Raw genomic sequence first — 23,798 nt, forward strand, 5'->3', positions numbered from 1 at the left:
TCCATAGAGCGGGTCTCACGTCCGGGACACTTTATACATATAATTCCCTTAACTGTTAACAACTGAACAACAGAAACAACTGCCCTTCGATCCGAGTGTGTTATCAGTGTTGATTTAGAATGTATTTCCTCAACACACTCCCCCAAGGCCACACAAAGCTGTGAGCTCAGTCTTGTGTTTATCTGCCTTCAAAAGAACATCATCTTAGTTTTGAATATGTGCCTTTATTGACACTGGCCCTCTGTCCAGAACATTTAATGACGTCCAACACCTCCGGGACCTCATAAACAGCTCGGTTTAACACAATAATAATAGGGATTTTGTCAACGTCAACAATAACCTACACAAACCGGAGCCCAAACCAGAAAACCACACACATCTGGACCATGCAGTCAAAGCTTTACACTCCACGGGGAGCTGAGTCTAACCCAGTTTTAATGTCCAAACTCTTCCCGGTAATTGGGCTTCCTGCAAAAAGTCTGCTTCAGATTGAAACCCAGTGAAAAAGTAAACAGCAGTGAAACTCTCTCTGGCAGCGTCTCAGGAAATAGATGTTCCTCAGAAAAACAGAGGCACATCTGAGCAGAACATTCTGCTGTGGTTGGAGATTCACAAGACTATTATCTACTAATAACTGTCAGGACCGGGCGGGCGGACGCACGCTGTAACACAGTGACTTTCATTGACAAAAGATAACAAAACAGAGACAGACTTGGACGACTGGACAGACATGGACAGAGAGAGAGAGAAAGACTAAACCTAGACAGAGGGAACTAAAGAGACGAAAGAGAACCATGTGCTAGACACATGACAGGACCAAGGAGTGACAATAACACTGGTCAGAAATGGCTGAATAACCACCAATAAAAATATACAGCAGTGCTCCAAAGTCTGACTGAAAATCCAATCAAAATAGCCTCGAATCTGAAGATATTCATTTTCAAAGCGATCCAAAGCTGCCACTCAACTCATCTTTCCTCCTCCTCCACCAGGTGAATCAGGTCCTGGTTCTGGAAGCGGGTTCTTGTTTAGTGGCTGTTCTCTCGTGGTTCAGAGCGAGTCGAGTAGGGACTAAACCGTGGCGTGTAAACCTTGCAGAGCGCTGATTGTCCAGAGAGAGTCGTCACTCTACGCCACGCAACGCAGACGACCAGCACCAACTCTCCATCTGTAAAATCTCCAGCTGCAGCAGAGATCACGTTTGTTTTTATCCGACTCACGATGGCAGCTCGTAAAATGACGCTGTGGTCTTTTGAAGAGGTTCAAATGCTCCTTGGATCGGTGGCCGACGAAAGAATCCAGCGAGAGCTGGACGCTGCAACAAGGAAGGAATAAACTCTACTGACCTGTCTGAACTGATGACGGAGCTGTGTTCAGTCCCAAACAACAACAACACGCCAATACACCATGAGTAAACACCGCTTAACGTTACTACCGCCGTTGTTGTGGTTTCCAAAGACCACTGTTCCCCTTAGAGATGGGGGTTAGAGACAACACTGATACATTTCTGGGGTGGAGCTATGGGAGTGGAAAACCGACCAGGGAAAAGCCAGTTGAGGCGAGAGGAGCCGATGCCACGGGGTGGAATATCTCCGGTGGTGAATGTGCTGCTGTCTGCGTCGTGTGGAGAGAAGAATTTCCTCCGTTATTCTCTCCTCAGTTTGATTCATGTTCATTTGACTGTGGACTGGTCTGTGTTGCACTTTTGGGGAGCTGTGTGTGGGACTACAGTGTAGGATATTCACCTACGCATAGAGAATAGATTCATAAGCAAAAATCAGCTTTAAAACAATGCTAGGTAATATTTTATACTTTAAAATTACAGCATCAAAATCATGTGAGCTGTAACGGAGAACAGAGCTACTGCAGTTGCTTCTTCCAGCTCAGCACTACAGAAATTGCACTATGTAACTTCTGCAGGAGGGTATGAAACTGCCACACCCCTCCCCTTTGATTCCAGGACAGTGCTGTAAAAGTGAATTGTGCTCTTCAGCTGTAGGGGGAGTCCAGGAGCCAAAATACCAAATCTTACTTAGAGTTGCTTTAAAGAGGCACTAAACCTATCCTTTTCTGACTCAGACTACAACCTGGGTTTGGGTTAGATTCACGTCAACGGTGCATAATCCAGGCATTTCAGAAATGAGGCGCTGTGTAAATAAGACATTCAAGGCCACGTCCACACAGATCCCTTTATTTTTAAAAACGGAGATTTTCCTCTCTGTTTTTGAAAATATCCCTATACTGGCAAATATGAAAATGACTGCATTTTCACGCCAGTCCAGTAGGGGGCCACTCTTACAGAGGCATTAAAACACCACGACGCATGAGAGAAACACAGAGGTTTAATCCCAAATCAGTTCATCCTCCCTCTGTAGTGCACTACACACGTCCTGAAATGACTGAATCTAGATGTTAACAGTGCATTATATATTTCTAACACACATCACTTCTATTTATTCATCTGTGTGAATCTGAACTCTAGTGCTGTCTGTGTGTGTACAGTGTAGTTTATGACTGATGTAGTTCACTGTAGAGAGAGCGAGGAGCTGTGTGTGTACAGTGTAGTTAATGACTGATGTAGTTCACTGTAGAGGGAGCGAGGAGCTGTGTGTGTACAGTGTAGTTAATGACTGATGTAGTTCACTGTAGAGGGAGCGAGGAGCTGTGTGTGTACAGTGTAGTTTATGACTGATGTAGTTCACTGTAGAGGGAGAGAGAAGCTGTGTGTGTACAGTGTAGTTTATGACTGATGTAGTTCACTGTAGAGGGAGCGAGGAGCTGTGTGTGTACAGTGTAGTTTATGACTGATGTAGTTCACTGTAGAGGGAGTGAGGAGTGTGTGATGTCAGTGTTTCAGAAAAGATCAGTTTTCTTCGTCCACACAGAACTGAGATCACAGCGTCTCCACAGAGCTCCACCTGGGAGAGCATTTAGAAAATCCTCAGTTTTCAGTCAGTGACTCTCCAAGGGACGGGAGACAAAACACAGACCTCAGTTTTAAAAAATAAATAGATCCTTCAGGACGAGACCTAAAACAACAACAAATCAAAGCTGGTTAAAAGCAGGAGTGACTGAGTTAAACATGAAAACTGTAAGCACCTGAGGAGTGGGCTTGTTTATAGAGAGGGAGAGCTGGAGTCCAGCGTGTGCTGTATGTCACACGTGCCTCGTTTCTGATTCAGACGGCAGCAGAAAAGGCACAGCAGCTGACTTCACATTTATCATTAATTACATTAGAAACTCAACTCTCACTGTAACGACGTGTTTAACACAGAGATTTCCTGCAGCTTAGTCTTTACCTCACCTCAAACACATATCCGGGGCATATGAGGACACGTGTGTGTGTGTGTGTGGCTTGTTGCGCATTAATCCCAGAACACCCAATCCCTCTGGCTCAAGGCTTGAACTGGCCACAGATCTGTGGTTGTGATCATGATTGAAATTACAGGGGAGAACTGACAGGGTCTGACTCTCGTAATCAGGACTTGGACCCCCACAATGATAGGTTAAAACGACTGTTTTCGAAGTGGGAGGGGGGTCAAACCCATGTATATCCTCCTTTATGATGTATCTCCAAAATACTAACCTCACACGAGAAAGAAAAACCTTCTTGATGTTTTCTTCAGTGGAAGTGAATGTAGAAAGATGTTAGGGAGAACAGCGCCTATGACGTTGCACAGTAGAAACTAGACTGAAGAATCCTCTCACGAGGACTGTGTAAAGCATCAGAGCACAAGCCATATACACTAGCAACTGTGGAGGAACCGAGAGCACGACTGAGTGAGAAACCAGTCAATTGTGACCTGATTTTAAGACTGTGCTGGAAAAGTGAATAACATTCTGAAATTCTAGGGGGAGCCCATGAGCAAAAATCTTACATCGTGTAGCTTTAATTTTTTCCATCCAGATATTATTTTTTTGTATTAATTCTGTTAATACGACACCACTGTGTGTCCATGTACTGTCCCTTTAAACTCAGACTACCGCGCTGTAGTCACATGACTCTGCCTCGTCCAATCAGCCACACGGAGGAGAACCTAAACACGGAGGCGGACCGAGAGACTGGAGCGGCTCGTACCAAGACAAAAAGACGACACCGAACATAAAGAAGTCAAATGTAAACACTGAGAAAAACCAGTTTCAGACCAAAGTGAATCCCCCAGTCTGTTTCACACTGAACACAATCACACACCGAAAACGAACAGAGCACGGCTCAGACGCAGAGATGGAGCTCCAGCCGCATCAGAGACACACACCCCACCTTTAACACTGGAGTGTGTTTACAGCACGAGCCTCGACAGGGAACTGAGACACAAACAAGCTACAACTAAATGATCGTAATCGAGGTTAAATGTTAATCATGATATTGATTTGTGCTGATATCACCCAGCGCTAATGCTACCATCAGCTGGTTCACTGTAAGACCACACGCCTGCACTGATCTGCCTTTCTGCCCTGGAGGAAAAGTTGACCTCAGACTCTCACTGTATAATCCACTCTGTGGTTGTGATGTCACATACACACTTTGAACTTTAAAAACCAATCTATTTTACTGTGTTGAAATGGTTTAAAGAAATAAACCCTTTCTGAGAGAGAGCTCTGGGTTCGGACGTGAAAGCGATTCGCACAGAGGTAACATCCAAAGTGTTGTGAAACAGGTTGTGGACAAAAGAACGGAAACCGATCTGTTTTATCTGGGGCTTAACGGCATGCAACGGAGATCGGATTTCAGTCTGATTCCAGTGTCTACAGGCCCCTCTACAGAGAGACAAAGAGAAACCTGTTGAATGAAGAGCTCTGCGTTGTTTACGCGTTTGATCCATAACCACAGTTCATCCACAAGCCCCCTCCTCTTCCTCCCTGGGTTCCTTCTTTATTCTCCAGCTTTGCATCTCTGTCATGCGTTTGTTTTGTCCTCTGTTGTTGGCCTGGATTTGTAAGCTCAGGTACGAAGCGTGAGTTTTCACATCAAAGTCGAGCTGCAGAGGGGGAAGAAAGATGATCTGATTTGTCGGAGCAAAGTGTCCAGCTGAACAAACAGAAAACTGACGAGATTACCACAGCTCCGCTCATGGTCTAGTGGTTATATCTCCTCATATTCTCTACAAAGACAAGATATTACTGACGGGGAATGCTCAGGCTCTTCCAAGTCTTCAGAGAAGCACAGGATAAAATAATACATATCTGTACCTTTTATTTATTGTTTTTAACAGAATCATTAGGTCAAAGTAAAAGAGAAAGTTATGCTAAGTTTCGGTTGGACACAAGGGGTAAATTCTTGAAAAATCCCAATGAAATATTGTCCAAACTCTATAATCTCTATAAGTGTCCGTGGGTGAGTGGAGATAACGAAGCTCCAGAAAGAGCTCAGAGCCTAAAATAAAGCGTTATGGTGCAGTGGAGCTGGACGTTTACAGAGTGTTAATATCATCCTCCATAGGGTTCTGGGTAAAGATCAGAGAACCAGACGCCTCTGTGGAGGTTCTCCTTCTGAAACAAGGAAGTGGAGACCGGGAAACGCCCTGTATCTGATTTCTGATTTAGAAAGAATATCACAAGGAAAATGCTGCGTGTGTTTGTTTTTGGGCTGGGATCAGTTTGACTCAAGGCTCTGGCAATTTTAGTTCTCCACTGTTCTGTATATTCTCCAATGTTCTCTCTGTTCTCTCTCTCAGCAGACGGCTCTGGAGCCAAAGCGTGAGACACTGGCACTTTAACAGACAGAACTCTGCATTTCCTCTTTTAAAGTGTTTCATTCACTATCTGTAACCCTTCTCCAGTTCAGGGCGGCGTTGGGTCCGGAGCCTACCCAGAATCACTGGTCGCAAGGTATGAACACACCCTGGAGGGGGCGCCAGTCACCCGGAGGAAACCCACGCAGACACAGAGAGAACACACCACACTCCTCACAGACAGTCACCCGGAGGAAACCCATGCAGACACAGGGAGAACACACCACACTCCTCACAGACATTCACCGGGAGGAAACCCATGCAGACACAGGGAGAACACACCACACTCCTCACAGACAGTCACCCGGAGGAAACCCACGCAGACACAGGGAGAACACACCACACTCCTCACAGACAGTCACCCGGAGGAAACCCACGCAGACACAGAGAGAACACACCACACTCCTCACAGACAGTCACCCGGAGTGGGAATCGAACGCACAACCTCCAGGACCCCAGAGCTGTGACAGAGACACTACCTGCTGCTCCAATATGCCGCGCAAAGTGTTTAATTAACTTTAACTCTACGGACCACATTAATTAAATTCTATTCATCTTATTAACTTATAAGTAAAACTGAACTTGGAGCCAAATCACTTTACACTTTCAAGTACATTTCAATATACAACAAGATTTATTAATAATTATAAATAACAAAAATACTCTAAATAAAATGTCATTTAATTGTTTCAAGTAAAATCTACAAATAAAACAATGATTTGGTTAAAAACGCATTTTAAATAAAGTCCCTAATGACTTTTGTAGTTGCAGTTGACTTTACTGCTTTTCCATTAGCAGCGATCTGATTGGCTCTTACTGCTGGAGGGCGGGACTTTATCCGTAAACAGAATCCATGTTCAGATTTATGAGAATTTCAGCCCGTAATCGTTCCTTTATTATTAAAGTCTCTGGTTTTAACTCGCACCGCACCGTCGTCCCAAAAGTTTCCTAAAGAGCTTTGATCTCGTCCCTCGGGCTGTTTTTACTGGCCCCAGGACAGCGGCGTCTGGACCCCGCCCTGTGTGTGTCACTCAGTGGAGTCACAGCGCTCGTCATAATGCACAGATCTGATTGGCTGAGGAGCCTCACGTGTGATCTGCAGAAACACATGTGATTGGTCGGTGAGTTTCCTGGAGCGCTGAACCTGCACCGTAACGACTAGAAGAGTCACACCACTTCAGACACACACTCTGTTCACAACTAAACAGCTCTTAGTGGTTTATCAGCTACAGGTCCGGATCGGACAGAGTCTGGGTCTGAACCGGGACCGCGCTCCGCCTGTTCCTGACCCCTGGTGTATATTGTTCATCTACCCTGGCATATACATTTCTTACCTTAGTATCACACAGAGGATGCTGGCAAGAACCATGGTGAAGAATGCAGCTCCGCAAACAGCAGCTAGTAGCACATCCATGCCTCCACTGGGGGACGCAACTGCCCTGTGGCCCCCGGCTGTGGTCGGTTGGGTGTGGTTGTGATAACGGAAGAGCAGCGCGAACCCTCTGCCCCAGTGTGTGGTGGTGATCAGCTCCATTATGACTTCCACCATCTCAGCATCGGAGCCGAAGGTCAGCTGCTCACTGGACGGACGCTTTGAGCCGCAGAAGCGCGAGGAGAAGGATATGAGGTCGGAGATGTAGAGGACATCGTGGGGACACGTGTCTGTCACTGGCTGCTGCGTCTCAGGACTCAGGGCTTCGTTCTTGCCGATCATTGCCGGAGTTGTCGGAAGCATTGCGGCGAATTTGCCTCGGGGTCCACTGTCGGATCTTGAGACCTGGGGAGATATAGCATTCTGCGCTTTGTCTCCAGGCGTCTGAGGACCAGAGAAGAGTTGAGAAGGTGGAGGATCTGGAGGCATCGGGGAAGACCTCTCGTAATAGCGTTTGCCGGAGTTGGAGATCTTCGCCGCCCCCCTTTGATTGGAATCCTCTTGGACGACCATTTGCTTGGCCTCGTCGTTAGATCTCTGAGGCTCCTTCACCATGTCATGGCCAGCTTTGGGGAGCAGGGCATCCACAGAGGAGCCATGCTTCTTTCCGTCGTCATCCATAACGCCCTCCGAGGCTGGGTTCCTCTCGAAGACGTCAAACTCAAACATCTCCATTGTCAGCTGGTGGCCCACGGGAACGAAGAACTGCCAGACGCAGTGGGTCCCGGAGGAGTAGTTATACGGGAAACCAGGGGATAAAACAAGACCCTGAACATCCACGACGTCCACCCTCGCTCCACATTCAAAATACACCTATAACAGCAGAGGAAACAGTAGGTTAGACTCAGACGATCTCATACGCTGTAACACATCTACATCAGTCACATTGTGCCGTGCTGGTACGAGTGGATCCGAGTGGATCAGACACAGCAGTGCCTGCTAGAGTTTAAATTCCTCAGTGTCTCTGCTTCACTGAGACTTGTTCACCGAACAAAACCATCCAAACATTGTCCTGTAAATCAGTCACACACTCACCCTGTCACTCCCACCCTCACCCTGTGGACATTTCACACACTCACCCAGTCACTCCCACACTCACCCCTGTGGACATTTCACACACTCACCCAGTCACTCCCACACTCACCCCTGTGGACATTTCACAGACTCACCCAGTCACTCCAACATTCACCCAGTCACTCCCACACTCACCCCTGTGGACATTTCACACACTCACCCAGTCACTCCCACCCTCACCCCTGTGGACATTTCACACACTCACCCAGTCACTCCCACCCTCACCCCTGTGGACATTTCACACACTCACCCAGTCACTCCCACCCTCACCCCTGTGGACATTTCACACACTCACCCAGTCACTCCCACCCTCACCCCTGTGGACATTTCACACACTCACCCAGTCACTCCCACACTCACACCCGTGGACATTTCACACACTCACACCTGTGGACATTTCACACACTCACCCAGTCACTCCCACCCTCACCCCTGTGGACATTTCACACACTCACACCTGTGGACATTTCACACACTCACCCAGTCACTCCCACCCTCACCCCTGTGGACATTTCACACACTCACCCAATCACTCCCACCCTCACCCCTGTGGACATTTCACACACTCACCCAGTCACTCCCACCCTCACCCCTGTGGACATTTCACACACTCAGCCAGTCACTCCCACACTCACCCCTGTGGGCATTTCAGACACTCACCCAGTCACTCCCACACTCACCCCTGTGGACATTTCACACACTCACCCAGTCACTCCCACACTCACCCCTGTGGACATTTCACACACTCGCCCAGTCACTCCCACACTCACCCAGTCCCTCCCACAATCACACCTGTGGACATTTCACACACACACACCCAGTCACTCCCACCCTCACCCAGTCACTCCCACCCTCACCCCTGTGGACATTTCACACACTCACCCAGTCACTCCCACCCTCACCCCTGTGGACATTTCACACACTCACCCCTGTGGACATTTCACAGACTCACCCAGTCACTCCCACATTCACCCAGTCACTCCCACACTCACCCCTGTGGACATTTCACACACTCACCCAGTCACTCCCACCCTCACCCCTGTGGACATTTCACACACTCACCCAGTCACTCCCACCCTCACCCCTGTGGACATTTCACACACTCACCCAGTCACTCCCACCCTCACCCCTGTTGACATTTCACACACTCACCCAGTCACTCCCACCCTCACCCCTGTGGACATTTCACACACTCACCCAGTCACTCCCACCCTCACCCCTGTGGACATTTCACACACTCACCCAGTCACTCCCACCCTCACCCCTGTGGACATTTCACACACTCACCCAGTCACTCCCACCCTCACCCCTGTGGATAATTTACACATTTACTTACACAGTCACTCTCTAAAAGACAGACAGTTTTTCTCTCTCTCTTACACACACAGTCACACCCATGGACAGGTTCTCACACACACACACACACACACACACACACACACACCTTGACATTCTGATGATAATTGTCTGTGTGTTTACTGATATGATACTTTTATATTTATTTTTTCCCTAATGTTTTGAGAGACTTATAGTAGAGTCATTGTGGACACAGTGTGACACTCAGGAGCAGCTGCACATGAGCCTTAGCTCTCCACGCTCAATGCCAAATGTCAGCGAGGGGGGTTTAAAGGCTCTCAGTAAAGGAGTGACGGAGCACCACTGAGTGATGTTCGTGATCCAGAATTTCACTGATGTTTATGTGAAGGCTGAATGCCATCAGATCCTCACAGCTATGTTCTGACACCAGGGTAAAGTCTGCCCCGAGAGTTTCTGTGGTGAGGAGGAACACACTCCTGGAGGATTACCTTCAGCCGAGCTGCTCTCGGACCTGAACTATTCAACCCTTCTGCTCCAGAACACATAAACCCTCCTCTCCGCCGCCGGACGACCGCGGGGAGGCTCTTCTTCAAACGCACGGACGGACGGAGGGATGGTAATATTTCCCAGGTGTGCAGGATGGAGGGATGGAGGAATAATTGGAGGCAGATGGGAATTGGGAGGAAAGCTTCGAATCAGACCTTCGCTGGGGCCTGGCTTGTTTATTGGGTTTCCTTTCGGCCCTGGATTTGGAGTTTAACAATAAAATAAACAGAGGTTCTGGACCCACACGCAGCAGACAGGTTACAGACTCGCCTCCAGCCGCGGCCGGGAATGAAGTGATAAAGCTGCTGAGGCCAGAGAGAGAGAGAGACCCAAAAAAAACCCTGCTCTCCTCCATCTGCTTTCCATCATCAAAGACATTCCACAGACAATGGATTTTAAAGCGGCAAAAACCACGTCGTTTTCCCTTTTATTCTGAGACGAATTAAATGCAGGAGACAGAACACCATCTCCCAAAAAGAGAGAGAGAATGAGAGAAGACAAGAGAGAGAGGGGGGAGAAAAGAGAGAGAAATGTAGAGAAGGGGACAGAGGGATAGAGAGTATACAAAAGAAAGAATGTGAGAAAAGAGGTGAGACAGAGAATAGAGAGAAATGGTGAGAAGGGGAAAGAAAGAATACACAAAAGAGAAAGAGTTAGAGAGAAAGAAGACTTGAGAGAGCGAGAAAAATGTAGAGAAGGGGAGGGTTAGGGATAAATCACAAAAGAAAAAGTGAAAGAGAGAGAGAGCGACAGAAGGACGGAGAGATCAGAGAAAGACAGGGGGAGAGTATCCTATTATTCGGTGCCTTTCTACAGTGAAGAATGAAGAACAGGTCGTCACCGGCTGCACCTCGAAGAAACAAATACTCAGCCTCCAACCTTTCAGAAAAGTACTCACCCCCCTCTTCCCCACAGAGGAATACAGTTCTGTTTCTTAACAAAACGTCTGTGACCTGCTTTGGTCCAAACCCCACGAGCCCCACAGCAGTGTTCTCCCCCTGTGTAAACAGCCCCTGTTCAGAACGCCCGCTTTCAGCACCTGTTCCTTTAAATGATAATGAGCCGCTCGCTGTTCACCCCGACCCCGAGCGCACAGCAGTGAGGAGCGAGGAGCAGAAGCTCTGGTTTTTAGCCGTTTACTCAGTGCTCTTATTTTTCCGCGCTCGTTGTGTCCGTTTTGCTGAGTTTAACCTCGTCTTTGCGCTCTCACATAAACACGGGTCCAGCGCTGTGATTGGACAGACTCAGACGAGGGGGCGGGGCCATTCTAAAGTCTCTGCACTTGACGTCAGAAGCGGAGCAGAATCAGAACGACTCGTTTTATCCTGTGTTTCTGACTCAGGCAGCGCACAGAAAACTGACTGGGGTCTTGTTTCACAGTGTGTGGGTTGGTGGACTCCAGATTCACACTTTCTGTCAAAACAAGATCACTAATCTAGTCACACCATAAAATCAGATTCGGCGACATACGATGGGTCTTTGATCTCTAAAGGCAGTCCCTATAAAGAGCACAGACCCCGGCTCTAAAGGAAGAGAAGTGGGTCAGTTTGTAGCGCTGCCATAGTTGCGGACGCAGAGGTTGGCACCGTGTAAATGTTCACGCTCAAATTCACATGAAAGAGAGAAAGAGGAGGAAATGGGGGCATTCTCACCACAGCGAAAATATCCCAGCGTTACATCACACAGCAAACCAGTAAAGACCCCTCCCACCCCTCTCCGGGACAAAGACGGGCTGGAATAGCGCTTTAATGAAGAGCTGAGCCAGCGAGATTATATAAGACCCTGTGGGAGATGGCGATTCTGTGCGGTCCGAGTGGTCGGACGATACAGTAATCATCTAAATATCATGATACTTTTTCACAATATTTTATTACGATTTTGGTGCTGATGCTGGAGTTTTTAAACCCCTCAGTGTCTGGACTGAGAACAGTCCACCGACCAAAAACATCCAGCCGACAGCGTCCTGTGTCACTGATGAAGGACTAGAGGACGAGCGACACACACTGTGCAGCGACAGATGAGCTACTGTCTCTGACTCTACATCTACAAGGTGGACCAATGAGGGAGGAGTGTCTCACAGAGTGGACACAGGGTTTAAAAACTCCAGCAGCACTGCTGTGTCTGATCCACTCTACACCAGCACAACACACACTAACACACCACCACCACGTCAGTGTCACTGCAGCGCTGAGAATGATCCAGCACCACATCACACCTGCTCTGTGCGGGTCCTTAGCGCTGAGGAACAGGGGGGGAGGGGGGAATTAAGTGAGTGGAGTGGACAGTGGAGAAACATGGAGGTGGTTTTAATGTTATGGCTGATCAGTGTGTGTATATAGGACATATCCACTATCCCAGACACTGTATAAAAACAAGCGAGGGAGGGTGAACAAACTGCTCAGGGACGTTTAAAATGACAATTCCTGGCAACCCGGATTAAATGAGAAAACAGGTTAGGAACGTTTCCCTGTGGATTCAGTGTCTCTCTCTTTTTCTCTCTTAATTCCTTTTCCCTCCCCTTTCTCTCTCCTATTCCTCTTCTCCATCTTCTTCTCACCCCTTGTTTATCTCTCTCTCTCTCTCCCTCTCTCTCTCTCTCTCTGCAGGTGGAGGGATGTTATATGAGCTGATGACACCAGTTTGGAGACAGAGTTCCAGAGTTCCTGTGTTCCAGATTTCCAGGCGGGGAGGCGTTCCTCGTTCTCCTGTAAACAGGCCGTGGGGCTCAGGAAGGGGGCATTGGCGAGGGGCTGTTTGTTAGAGAGAGTGACGCAGGCCTGTGTGAGGAAGAGTGGACACACAGCAGAGCACTGCCCAGCACCACCCAGCGTGTCCATCTGACCACACGACTACACTGCAGTCACTGACCGGGCCATGCCTCCGACTTAGAAAACATCAGGGAGCTTCCAGCCACAAGATTAAAACCACAGTCAGGTGACGAGGTTAAAGGCCGATTTCTGCTTCTGCGTTGAATCAGTGCAGACCCTACGCTGCTGTGAGTGTTTACACACTCTCAGAATTAAAGCTACAGTACAGGAACATCACTGTCACTGAAGGTACACACAGTGGAGTGTATCTTTAAAAGGTACAGCAGTGGTGTTAGAGTCCAGTTGTGTTCCCTAAAGGTGCATTACATTCTCTTCTCCAGAAGGAGAGGGGGATCTCTGTAATCTTTCATTATACAACTGTGGAGAATAAAAGAACACAATAAAAGTCCTGGAGATGAAACGGGGCGAGTCACATCAACACAACTTTAACATCCACAGTTAATAGAGAGTAGGGTACAGTTCTGATAGTTTTCTGGCAGTGTGTCTGCGGTACGTAGCATCCCTTAAAATATGGAATCATCATGGACTCTAAAAGCAGTGTTGAGACGCGTTTGTTTTGTGTTTCTGAGGTGACACTGTTTAGACAATGATTTGTTTTGAGACGGAAACGCCGCTGCTCTCAGATTCTCCACAGCTCCTAAACGCTTCTCATTGGTCGTCATCTTTATTTAGCCAATCAGCAGCCAGCGTCATCTGTCCATCATTCAGTGCTGCAGCAAATGGAGACAGTGCCTCTTACAGGGGGCTGTTTCGCCGAGAGCTGATACAACTGAACAGATGTAACTAATGTTGGCGTTGTGTTTAAGAGAAACTAAATTTTATTTCTCCCTCAACACAGAAATAACACATTAGCCTGGTTCATAAACACAAGATAAAACAGTAAAACAATGGCAGCCTACGTGTTTTAACACACTTCCATTGCCACAGGTGAATAAAACCAAGCACCCTGGCAGGGTGCTTCTACAAACGTTTGTGAAAGAATGGGTCGCGATCAGCAGCTCAGTAAACTCCAGCGTGGTATAAGTCCAGTCGGGAAATTTCCTCGCTACTAAATACACCACAGTCAACTGTCAGTAGTATTATAACAAAGTGGAAGAGACTGGAAACCACAGCAACTCAGCCACAAAGTGGTTGGCACCGTAAATTGCAAATCCGACAGAGCAGGCTCAGTGGATGCTGAGGGGCATAGTGCACAGAGGTCGCCAACTTTCTGCAGTATCAATTTCTACAGACCTCCAAACTTTGTGACCTTCATGTCATCAAGAATCAGAACTGTGTTCCACTGTGGAGAAGAGGGAGGATGTGTGTGGAACAGTGGAACTGTGTTCTCTGGAGCGACGGGGTTCCTCTGGTGTGTGGAACAGTGGAACTGTGTTCTCTGGAGCGACGGGGTTCCTCTGGTGTGTGGAACAGTGGAACTGTGTTCTCTGGAGCGACGTGGTTCCTCTGGTGTGTGGAACAGTGTTCTCTGGAGCGACGGGGTTCCTCTGGTGTGTGGAACAGTGTTCTCTGGAGCGATGGGGTTCCTCTGGTGTGTGGAACAGTGGAACTGTGTTCTCTGGAGCGATGGGGTTCCTCTGGTGTGTGGAACTGTGTTCTCTGGAGCGATGGGGTTCCTCTGGTGTGTGGAACAGTGGAACTGTGTTCTCTGGAGCGATGGGGTTCCTCTGGTGTGTGGAACAGTGGAACTGTGTTCTCTGGAGCGATGGGGTTCCTCTGGTGTGTGGAACAGTGGAACTGTGTTCTCTGGAGCGATGGGGTTCCTCTGGTGTGTGGAACAGTGGAACTGTGTTCTCTGGAGCGATGGGGTTCCTCTGGTGTGTGGAACAGTGGAACTGTGTTCTCTGGAGCGATGGGGTTCCTCTGGTGTGTGGAACAGTGGAACTGTGTTCTCTGGAGCGATGGGGTTCCTCTGGTGTGTGGAACAGTGGAACTGTGTTCTCTGGAGCGATGGGGTTCCTCTGGTGTGTGGAACAGTGGAACTGTGTTCTCTGGAGCGATGGGGTTCCTCACTGATGATGATGAGGCTGAACTCCATCAGATCCTCACACTGCACCTATCTCACTCTGCCCTCTCTGTCTCAGAATGGGTCTGAGGTCAAGTGCACCACATGGGCATAAATAAATCCAGCAAGTACTGGTCTGTGGAACAGGGGAACTGTGTTCTCATGAGGGTTGGAGCTCCCTCAAATTCCTCATTATTGTCAGAGAAAGCCACTGTTATTAAAAATAACAGCCAAAGTTTCCCACCAGTTGCTCGCTCCAGACCCCCAGGCTGTTAAACACGCGTCAGTTCTGTGTGTTTGGAGCGTGTGATGGTGAAAATGTGTTGTGAATAATTATATTCCCCCAAAACACACTCAGAAATGTGCTTTCGCAGCCAGTTGAGGTTTGTGGTCCCCTTTGGTGGTTTTGCACCAATTTACATAGTTCAGAGAACAGTTTCCCCAAAGTCCTGCTGTGTCTGTACATACAGGTTTTGCTTGTCGAATGAGGACCTCAGAATGGGACTTTGTAAAAATGGGGACCTGTGTCTCCTCGTATGGAAACGGCCGATGGATGTTCACCAAGGCTAAGGTCAGTGTTTAGGTTTAAAAGGGACATATTATCATAAACTCTCTTGTTCAGATCATGTTCACATTAAAGTGTGAATCTGGAGTCCACCAACCCACACACTGTGAAACAAGACCCCAGTCAGTTTTCTGTGCGCTGCCTGAGTCAGAAACACAGGATAAAACGAGTCGCTGAGACTTTAGAATGGCCCCGCCCCCTCGTCTGAGTCTGTCCAATCACAGCGCTGGACCCGTGTTTATGTGAGAGTGCAAAGACGAGGTTAAACTCAGCAAAACAGACACAACGAGCGCGGAGAAATAAGAGCACTGAGTAAAAATGGAGAAGAAAGAGAACAGAGTGAAAACGGCTAAAAACCAGAGCTTCTGCTCCTCGCTCCTCACTGCTGTGTGCTCGGGGTCGGGGTGAACAGAGAGCGGCTCATTATCATTTAAAGGAACAGGTGCTGAAAGCGGGCGTTCTGAACAGGGGCTGTTTACACAGGGGGAGAACACTGCTGTGGGGCTCGTGGGGTTTGGACCAAAGCAGGTCACAGACGCTTCATTAAGAAACAGAACTGTGTTCCTCTGTGGAGGAGTCTGAGTGCAGTAACACTAATGTAAGAGGAGTGCAGTGTCCTAAACCCATCCCCCAGTAAAAGTACCTAGAGTCTCAGTCCAACTCCTTTCCTTCTAGACTTCTGAGGAACAGAGGAGTGCAGGAGCTAGTGCCATTAGCTCAAGAGTCTAACGGTTACAGAATAGGGAAAGATTAGTGTCAAAATACAGTTTTTTTATTTATTTATGTATGGTCACACTTATATAGCGCCTTTCTAGATTCTCAAGGATGCTTTACAAACAACACTGCACAGAACGCCATTCCATTCAACACTCAATGCACACACTCACACTCTCTGGCGAGAAGCGGCAGCCAAACGCACACAGCGTACTCCCAACCAGGAACGACTGCATCGGGCACTAGGGATTCACCCAGGACAGAGCGCCGATCCATATCTGGGCTCACACACATTCACTCACACACACTCATTCACTCACACACACACACACCAGGGCAGTTATTAGAAATAAGCCAATTCACTTGACCTCCATGTGCTTGGACTGTGGGAGGAAACCGGAGAACACACCACACTCCTCACAGACAGTCACCCAGAGGAAACCCACACAGACACAGAGAGAACACACCACACTCCTCACAGACAGTCACCCGGAGGAAACCCACGCAGACACAGAGAGAACACACCACACTCCTCACAGACAGTCACCCGGAGGAAACCCACGCAGACACAGGGAGAACACACCACACTCCTCACAGACAGTCACCCGGAGGAAACCCACGCAGACACAGGGAGAACACACCACACTCCTCACAGACAGTCACCTGGAGGAAACGCAGACACAGGGAGAACATGGAAACTCCACCCAGATTGGACTTGAACCCAAGATCCCAGCGCTGGGAGGAAAACCTGCTCATCCCCAAATTGTGTAACTCTATTCCAGCAATTAGAAAAAAATCCCACACAACACATCATCTGGGTTTTCAAGGATTTATCATCATTTTTACGTCTCATATTTTAAACGTATTTATAAAAGTGTTGAATCTGCGTTTGTGGATCAAGTCACTCGACTATTTTCCGTGACGTATTTTTGTTCATTTCCTCTCAAGGGTTTTTGGATTTTGAGACTTTCATTTCACATTTTGCAGCTTTTTATTTTTCCCCAGTTCCAAAAATACAAACAGGACAAAGACAGCATTTAGCATGCTTCTCCACACACACACACACACACACACACACACACGTTTAGCACAGGCTCTTTGTTACTGGAATCCCATTCATTATTGGACGACAACAACCTGAAAAATGTGTCTGTGTTTCCAGACAATGGTGTGTTACACAGCTCACTTCTCAGAACTCAAACGATCACCATGCTAACATCAGGTATTAGCTTCTATTGCTATAGCCACATTAGCATCACAGCTTCAGTGCAGAACTAAAGCTAAACTAAACTTCAGGCAACAAGTGTATCTGCGAAAGCTAAGAGAGAAACTGGATAAATCTGATTAATATTTTCAAACACAGTGTGTAAGATATGTTTATATGAATGTGATAACTGACATGCTACTAGCTAACACTGCTCAGAAAAAGCAGTTCATTAAGGAGCTCTGTATCAATAACATGCTACAAGCTAAAGCCTGGGTTTACTGGACTTTGGTGTATGTGTGGAAGTCTCCAGTTTACTGATATCAGACATGGTACCCACTACAGAATGATACACACATTCAGAGACATAATTCACCAGCTACTTCACACTGACTGACTACAAGACACCTGTATCTGTGAACGGAAGCAGATGTCCTCCTCTAAAAGCCCCTCACAGAAAGTGAGGACAGTAGACGGTGGGGGACAGTGGACAGTGGAGGTGAATGGAAGCAGACGTCCTCCTCTAAAAGCCCCTCACAGAAAGTGAGGACAGTAGACGGTGGAGGACAGGGGACAGTGGAGTTGAATGGAAGCAGACGTCCTCCTCTAAAAGCCCCTCAGAAAGTGAGGACAGTGGACGGTGGAGGGCATGGGACAGTGGAGGTGAATGGAAGCAGACGTCCTCCTCTAAAAGCCCCTCACAGAAAGTGAGGACAGTGGACGGTGGAGGACAGGGGACAGTGGAGGTGAATGGAAGCAGACGTCCTCCTCTAAAAGCCCCTCACAGAAAGTGAGGACAGTGGACGGTGGAGGACAGTGGACAGTGGAGGTGAGTGGAAGCAGACGTCCTCCTCTAAAAGCCCCTCAGAAAGTGAGGACAGTAGACGGTGGGGGACAGTGGACACACACAGTCAGGTCCACACACACACAGTCAGAATCACACACACACACAGAACCACATACACACACACACACAGTCAGAATCACACACACACACACACACAGTCAGAATCACACACACACACACACACAGTCAGAATCACACACACACACACACACACAGTCAGAATCACACACACACACACACACACAGTCAGAATCACACACACACACACACACACAGTCAGAATCACACACACACACACACACACAGTCAGAATCACACACACACACACACACAGTCAGAATCACACACACACACACACAGTCAGAATCACACACACACACACACACACAGTCAGAATCACACACACACACACACAGTCAGAATCACACACACACACACACACACACAGTCAGAATCACACACACACACACAGTCAGAATCACACACACACACACACACAGTCAGAATCACACACACACACACACACAGTCAGAATCACACACACACACACACACACAGTCAGAATCACACACACACACACACACACAGTCAGAATCACACACACACACACAGTCAGAATCACACACACACACACAGTCAGAATCACACACACACACACACACACACACAGTCAGACTCACACACACACACACACACACACAGTCAGAATCACACACACACACACACACACAGTCAGAATCACACACACACACACACACACAGTCAGAATCACACACACACACACAGTCAGACTCACACACACACACACAGTCAGACTCACACACACACACACAGTCAGACTCACACACACACACACGCACACAGTCAGACTCACACACACACACACACACAGTCAGAATCACACACACACACACACAGTCAGAATCACACACACACACAGAACCACATACACACAGTCTGAACCACAAACATACACACAGATACATAAACACACACACTTATAAACAATAACACACACACACTTACAATAAATACAACAGAAGAGTGGAGCACAAATATAAACACAGAGAAATGTATAAACACAGACACAGGAACATCCACATGACAAAAACAAGCTAAAGCCACACACACACACACACACACACACACACACACACACACTCAGGTCCACACACACACACACACACACACACAGTAATAGTAACCTAAAGTCTCAGTGAGTTTATGGAATGAATCCTGAAAACAGTCCCCACTTTTACACAGCCTCGTGTTGTCGCGGTGCTGGGGACCTCTGGGGGATATTTCTCAGTTAGCGAGATAACTTAAGCCCAAGGTCCAGCCTGTCCAATAGGAACAGACTTAAGGCTTAAGTTAACTGGCTAAGTGGGAAATCCAAGTTTGTGGAATACACCACAGGTCCTCATACATTTATCAAAACAAATAAACACACATATATACACACACACACACACAAACAACCCCCCCCCCTCCGACGGGATTTCCTGGATAAACAAACCCAATCAAATCCGAGCAGAACTGATATTGATATATGTGTGCGTGTGTTTTAGTTACTCACTCGTTTAGCGCCGCACGCGCTGATCAACAGCAGAAAACAAACAGCAGCGAACTTCACCTTCATCATCCTCCTGCAGCCACCACACACTCACACACACACACATTTACTCATAAACATACACACACACACACTCACAAACGCAAACTCTGTCTCTCTTACACATACATATTTTCTCTCTCTCTCTCTCTCTCTCTCTCTCTCTCTCTCTGGTACACATGCGCGCGCGCACCTGAGGCAGCAGGAGCGCGCACGCGCTCTGCACACTATACACGCGCGTAATGTTTTCCTGCGGAGGTCTCTGTTGTATGTGTGTGTGTGTGTGTGTGTGTGTGTGTGTCAGGGGCGTTCCTCCACTGCTTGTACTGGGGCAGACCGTGAATCCAGTTAAAAGTGATCTAACACTAAATGGACGTTGCTCAGACATTTGTGAGAAATGTAGAATAAATTAACACTAATTCTTGTTTATTTTAATTGCATTAATTAGGTTTATGAGTGACACACGTCGGACAGGTGTGGGGTGTAGCGCCACACTGTGGGCCCTGGACACAGTCGTTTTCCCAGCGCTCCGCCCCGGAAGTGGACTCAGAAGTGTCTGTAGGACTGTGTGTGTGAGTGAATGTGTGAGTGTGTGTCGCCCTGTGAAGGACTGGCGCCCGCTTTTTTTTATTTAATTTAAAAAAAAAAGCAAAAAAAAAAAACAAAAAAACAATGGCGTCTTGTGTTTGATGAGACAAACTGACATTAGGTAAAATAGAGCCGGTCCAGACTTCCCTGGGGCTCTAAGCAAAATGTTGATAAGGACCACTCCGCCCTGAACTCTTTGACTTTTGCACCTGACTCTCCACTAGACCTCTCCGTCTGGGTTTGACTCCAGAATAAACAGCTACAAATGAGCAAAAAGAGGTGTAAACAAACCATGTTTATTCAAAAAACCATGAGTAAATAAACAGTTTGAACATAATTAAGTTTGTGATCAGCCCTTCAGCGTCTGAGTCAGCATTAGACCTTTAAAGTGGAACTCAACTTAGCACTTAGAAAGTAACTACATCATTTTTAAGGTGGAATGGGATACAGAGGAACTTTTAGACTGTAGTGGTGTGTTTGGAGAAGTTTAAACGAGCACTAGACCATATAAACACATCAGTGTATGTTCACTATTCACTGTTCTGCTTCAAAGTTTGGTTCATGACACTGTGGCACTGCAAGGCTTTTAAGGTTGTGGAGAGCAACTGCGCAGTGCACGCCTCCTCTAAATATATTCTACGTTCATTTATCAACAGTCCGACCTGGAGAGGCACAGTCGCAGGTTTACCTCACTGCTGTCCACAGCTCCATATCCAGGAGTCTATTTTCCTCTTTTCATTTCCTGAAGGATTGTTTCTCTTCATCTTCTGATGATACACAAACTCTTCCTAACAATGCGAGAGGGAGACAAAGGGGCCATCGTTAAGAGCATATAGGGCAGTCCAGCTCTGGGTGTGGGGTCGTACAGTTGGAGTTTATCACGGTAAACAAGACAGTCACCTCATTGCAGATTCAGCACACTGTCTTCAGTATTCAGTCTTCTTGAAGGTAGTCTTCTTGAAGGCCATCCATGGCCTAATGGTTAGAGCAGAGGGTTGAGGACTGAAAGGTTGTTGGTTTGATTCCCACGAGCAGCAGGAAAACTGGGGGCAGTGGGAGTGAAGGAACAGCACTGTCCTCCTCCTCAATCCATGGCTGAGGGGCCCTTGAGCATGGCACCAAACCCACAACTGGGGGCCTGATCTGGGTGTGTATTCAGAGCCCCTAGTGCATTAGTGTGTGTGTGTGTTCAGAGCCCCTAGTGCACTAGTGTGTGTGTGTGTGTGTGTGAGAGTGTGTGTGTTCAGAGCCTCTAGTGCACTAGTGTGTGTGTGTGTTTAGGGCCCCTAGTGCACTAGTGTGTGTGTGTGTTCAGAGCCCCTAGTGCACTAGTGTGTGTGTGTGTGTTCAGAGCCCCTAGTGCACTAGTCTGTGAGTGTGTGTGTTCAGAGCCCCTAGTGCACTAGTGTGTGTGTGTGTGTGTTCAGAGCCCCTAGTGCACTAGTGTGTGTGTGTGTTCAGAGCCCTTAGTGCACTAGTGTGTGTGTGTTCAGAGCCCCTACTGCACTAATGTGTGTGTGTGTGTGTTCAGAGCCCCTAGTGTACTAGTGTGTGTGTGTTCAGAGCCCCTAGTGCACTAGTGTGTGTGTTCAGAGCCCCTAGTGCACTAGTGTGTGTGTATGTTTAGAGCCCCTATTGCACTAGTTTGTGTGTGTGTGTTTAGAGCCCCTAGTGCACTAGTGTGTGTGTGTTCAGAGCCCCTAGTGCACTAGTGTGTGTGTGTTTTTAGAGCCCCTATTGCACTAGTGTGTGTGTGTTTAGAGCCCCAAGTGCACTAGTGTGTGTGTGTGTTAACTGCCACAGATGGGTCACATGTGGAAAACACATTCTGTTGAACATTGTTCAATGACAAATAACTGCAGTGTGTGGAGTTCTGGAGAGGGCTCCAGCTTGGTTTTACTGAGGGAATGCAGTGCTCATGTTGGGAATGATTGGGAAACCTGGAGAGGAGGAACAGGGGGCATGGAATCTGAATGTGGAGGCAGCTGCATATAGCTGTGGTGAAAATAGTGTTGGTGTCTGTTATGATGGTAACCCAAGAACCCCGGGGGACACCAGGGGTGAGGGAAGCCATCAGGATGGAGGAGGAGGCTTTCCGAGTTGTCTCAAGGAACTCTGATACCGTGTCTGTGTCGGTCAGTAGAGGAGGTCGGGCCGTGTCCCAAAGTAGCGCCTTACACCCTACAATGTGCACATCAGAGGAAAAACTAAAGATACTGCACCCAGACAGTAATTAGACACAGGGAAAACTGTAGTGATATTTACAGCACGCTAAAAATTATAACGTTTATTTATATCCAACACTGTGCCCTACGGAGCGTGTAAGGGGACATTTAGGACTCAGCCTTAGCTATGGAGTGGAAACTTCTCTCACTGCTCTCTTCCTCTTTCAAACGAGGAGAACTACTTTATTAAACTTTAATCCAAACCAGAGGAATTCCTGTTTAAAACATTATCCTCCAGGAGTCTGTTCACTCTCAGAGCGCAGGGACAGCAGGGTCAGATTATTAACCTGTAAACAGTGGGAAAAGACTGAGACGGAGGAGTACGGGGCTTGTGTCTGCCGTCTCTTACACACTACAACAACACAGCAGTGAAATAAGACGATGACTGAAGCCTGTGTGTGATCTGTGTGTGAATAACTCACTCAGATTCAGACAGAAGAACAGAGACGGATTAGAGTCTGATGCTAATAGTTTTACATTAGATCCTATGGTGAAAATGCTAATGTGGATAACAGAGGATAACTGTCTTTTTCATTACGCTCCACTGTGGGATCCTCAATGCCCTGAATGCAAAGAGGAGGTGGGTGCTGTGCTTCTGAGTGCTGTGAGACTCTCTCCAGTGCAGGGAGAGGAACTGTGCATGAGACACATTTATCCATGTTTCCTTCCGTTTACATTAGCACTGAGCTCAAAATGGCAACCAATGGATACTACACAAGGTCCCATGGTAATTCTTGTTTGTTTCCATGGTTACACGTGAATAAGCTGTACTAAAATGGAACCTCATTCACAGAACTCAAGGAACCACAGCGTCGCTTTCAAGCTTTATTTATTCAGATTTTTTTTTTCTCAGATGAACCAAAAAATAATAGCTGTACCATAATATCAAACTATAATATTTCCTTTTTTTTTCCAGAACACAATTCTTTATTTTAACAAAGAAAAAATAAGTCCCATATTTACTTTTCTATAATTGTACACACTTTTCCTTTAGTGTTTAATGTTTTCCTCCAGAATGGCGAGCTGTTCCAGACAGCGGCGGAGGAAAGGCTGGCTTTACTGTTTATTACCTTTAATCTTCAGAACGGGCGAAAAAAAATCTCCAATAC

At 47.4% G+C, this 23,798-nt stretch overlaps 1 protein-coding gene across 3 annotated transcripts in view; it reads right to left on the reverse strand.

The window, feature by feature from the left end:
* LOC136676240 (uncharacterized) overlaps nucleotides 1-19,987 on the reverse strand; it is a 34,049-nt gene extending 14,062 nt beyond the window's left edge. For 2 of the 3 annotated variants that reach the window (XM_066653094.1, XM_066653093.1), the window contains exons 1-2: nucleotides 19,841-19,987; nucleotides 7,067-7,977 (exon numbers count right to left, since the gene is read on the reverse strand). In XM_066653094.1, coding sequence (XP_066509191.1) covers nucleotides 7,067-7,977; nucleotides 19,841-19,906 — 977 coding nt within the window. In that variant the 5' untranslated portion in view covers nucleotides 19,907-19,987. Of the gene's footprint in view, nucleotides 1-7,066; nucleotides 7,978-19,517; nucleotides 19,598-19,840 lie in introns of those variants that run through there. The other variant, XM_066653095.1, reaches the window with a different exon arrangement.
* Nucleotides 19,988-23,798: the final 3,811 nt, after the last annotated feature.

Source organism: Hoplias malabaricus, chromosome X2, assembly GCF_029633855.1.
Source record: "Hoplias malabaricus isolate fHopMal1 chromosome X2, fHopMal1.hap1, whole genome shotgun sequence".
Classification (NCBI taxonomy): Eukaryota; Metazoa; Chordata; class Actinopteri; order Characiformes; family Erythrinidae; genus Hoplias; species Hoplias malabaricus.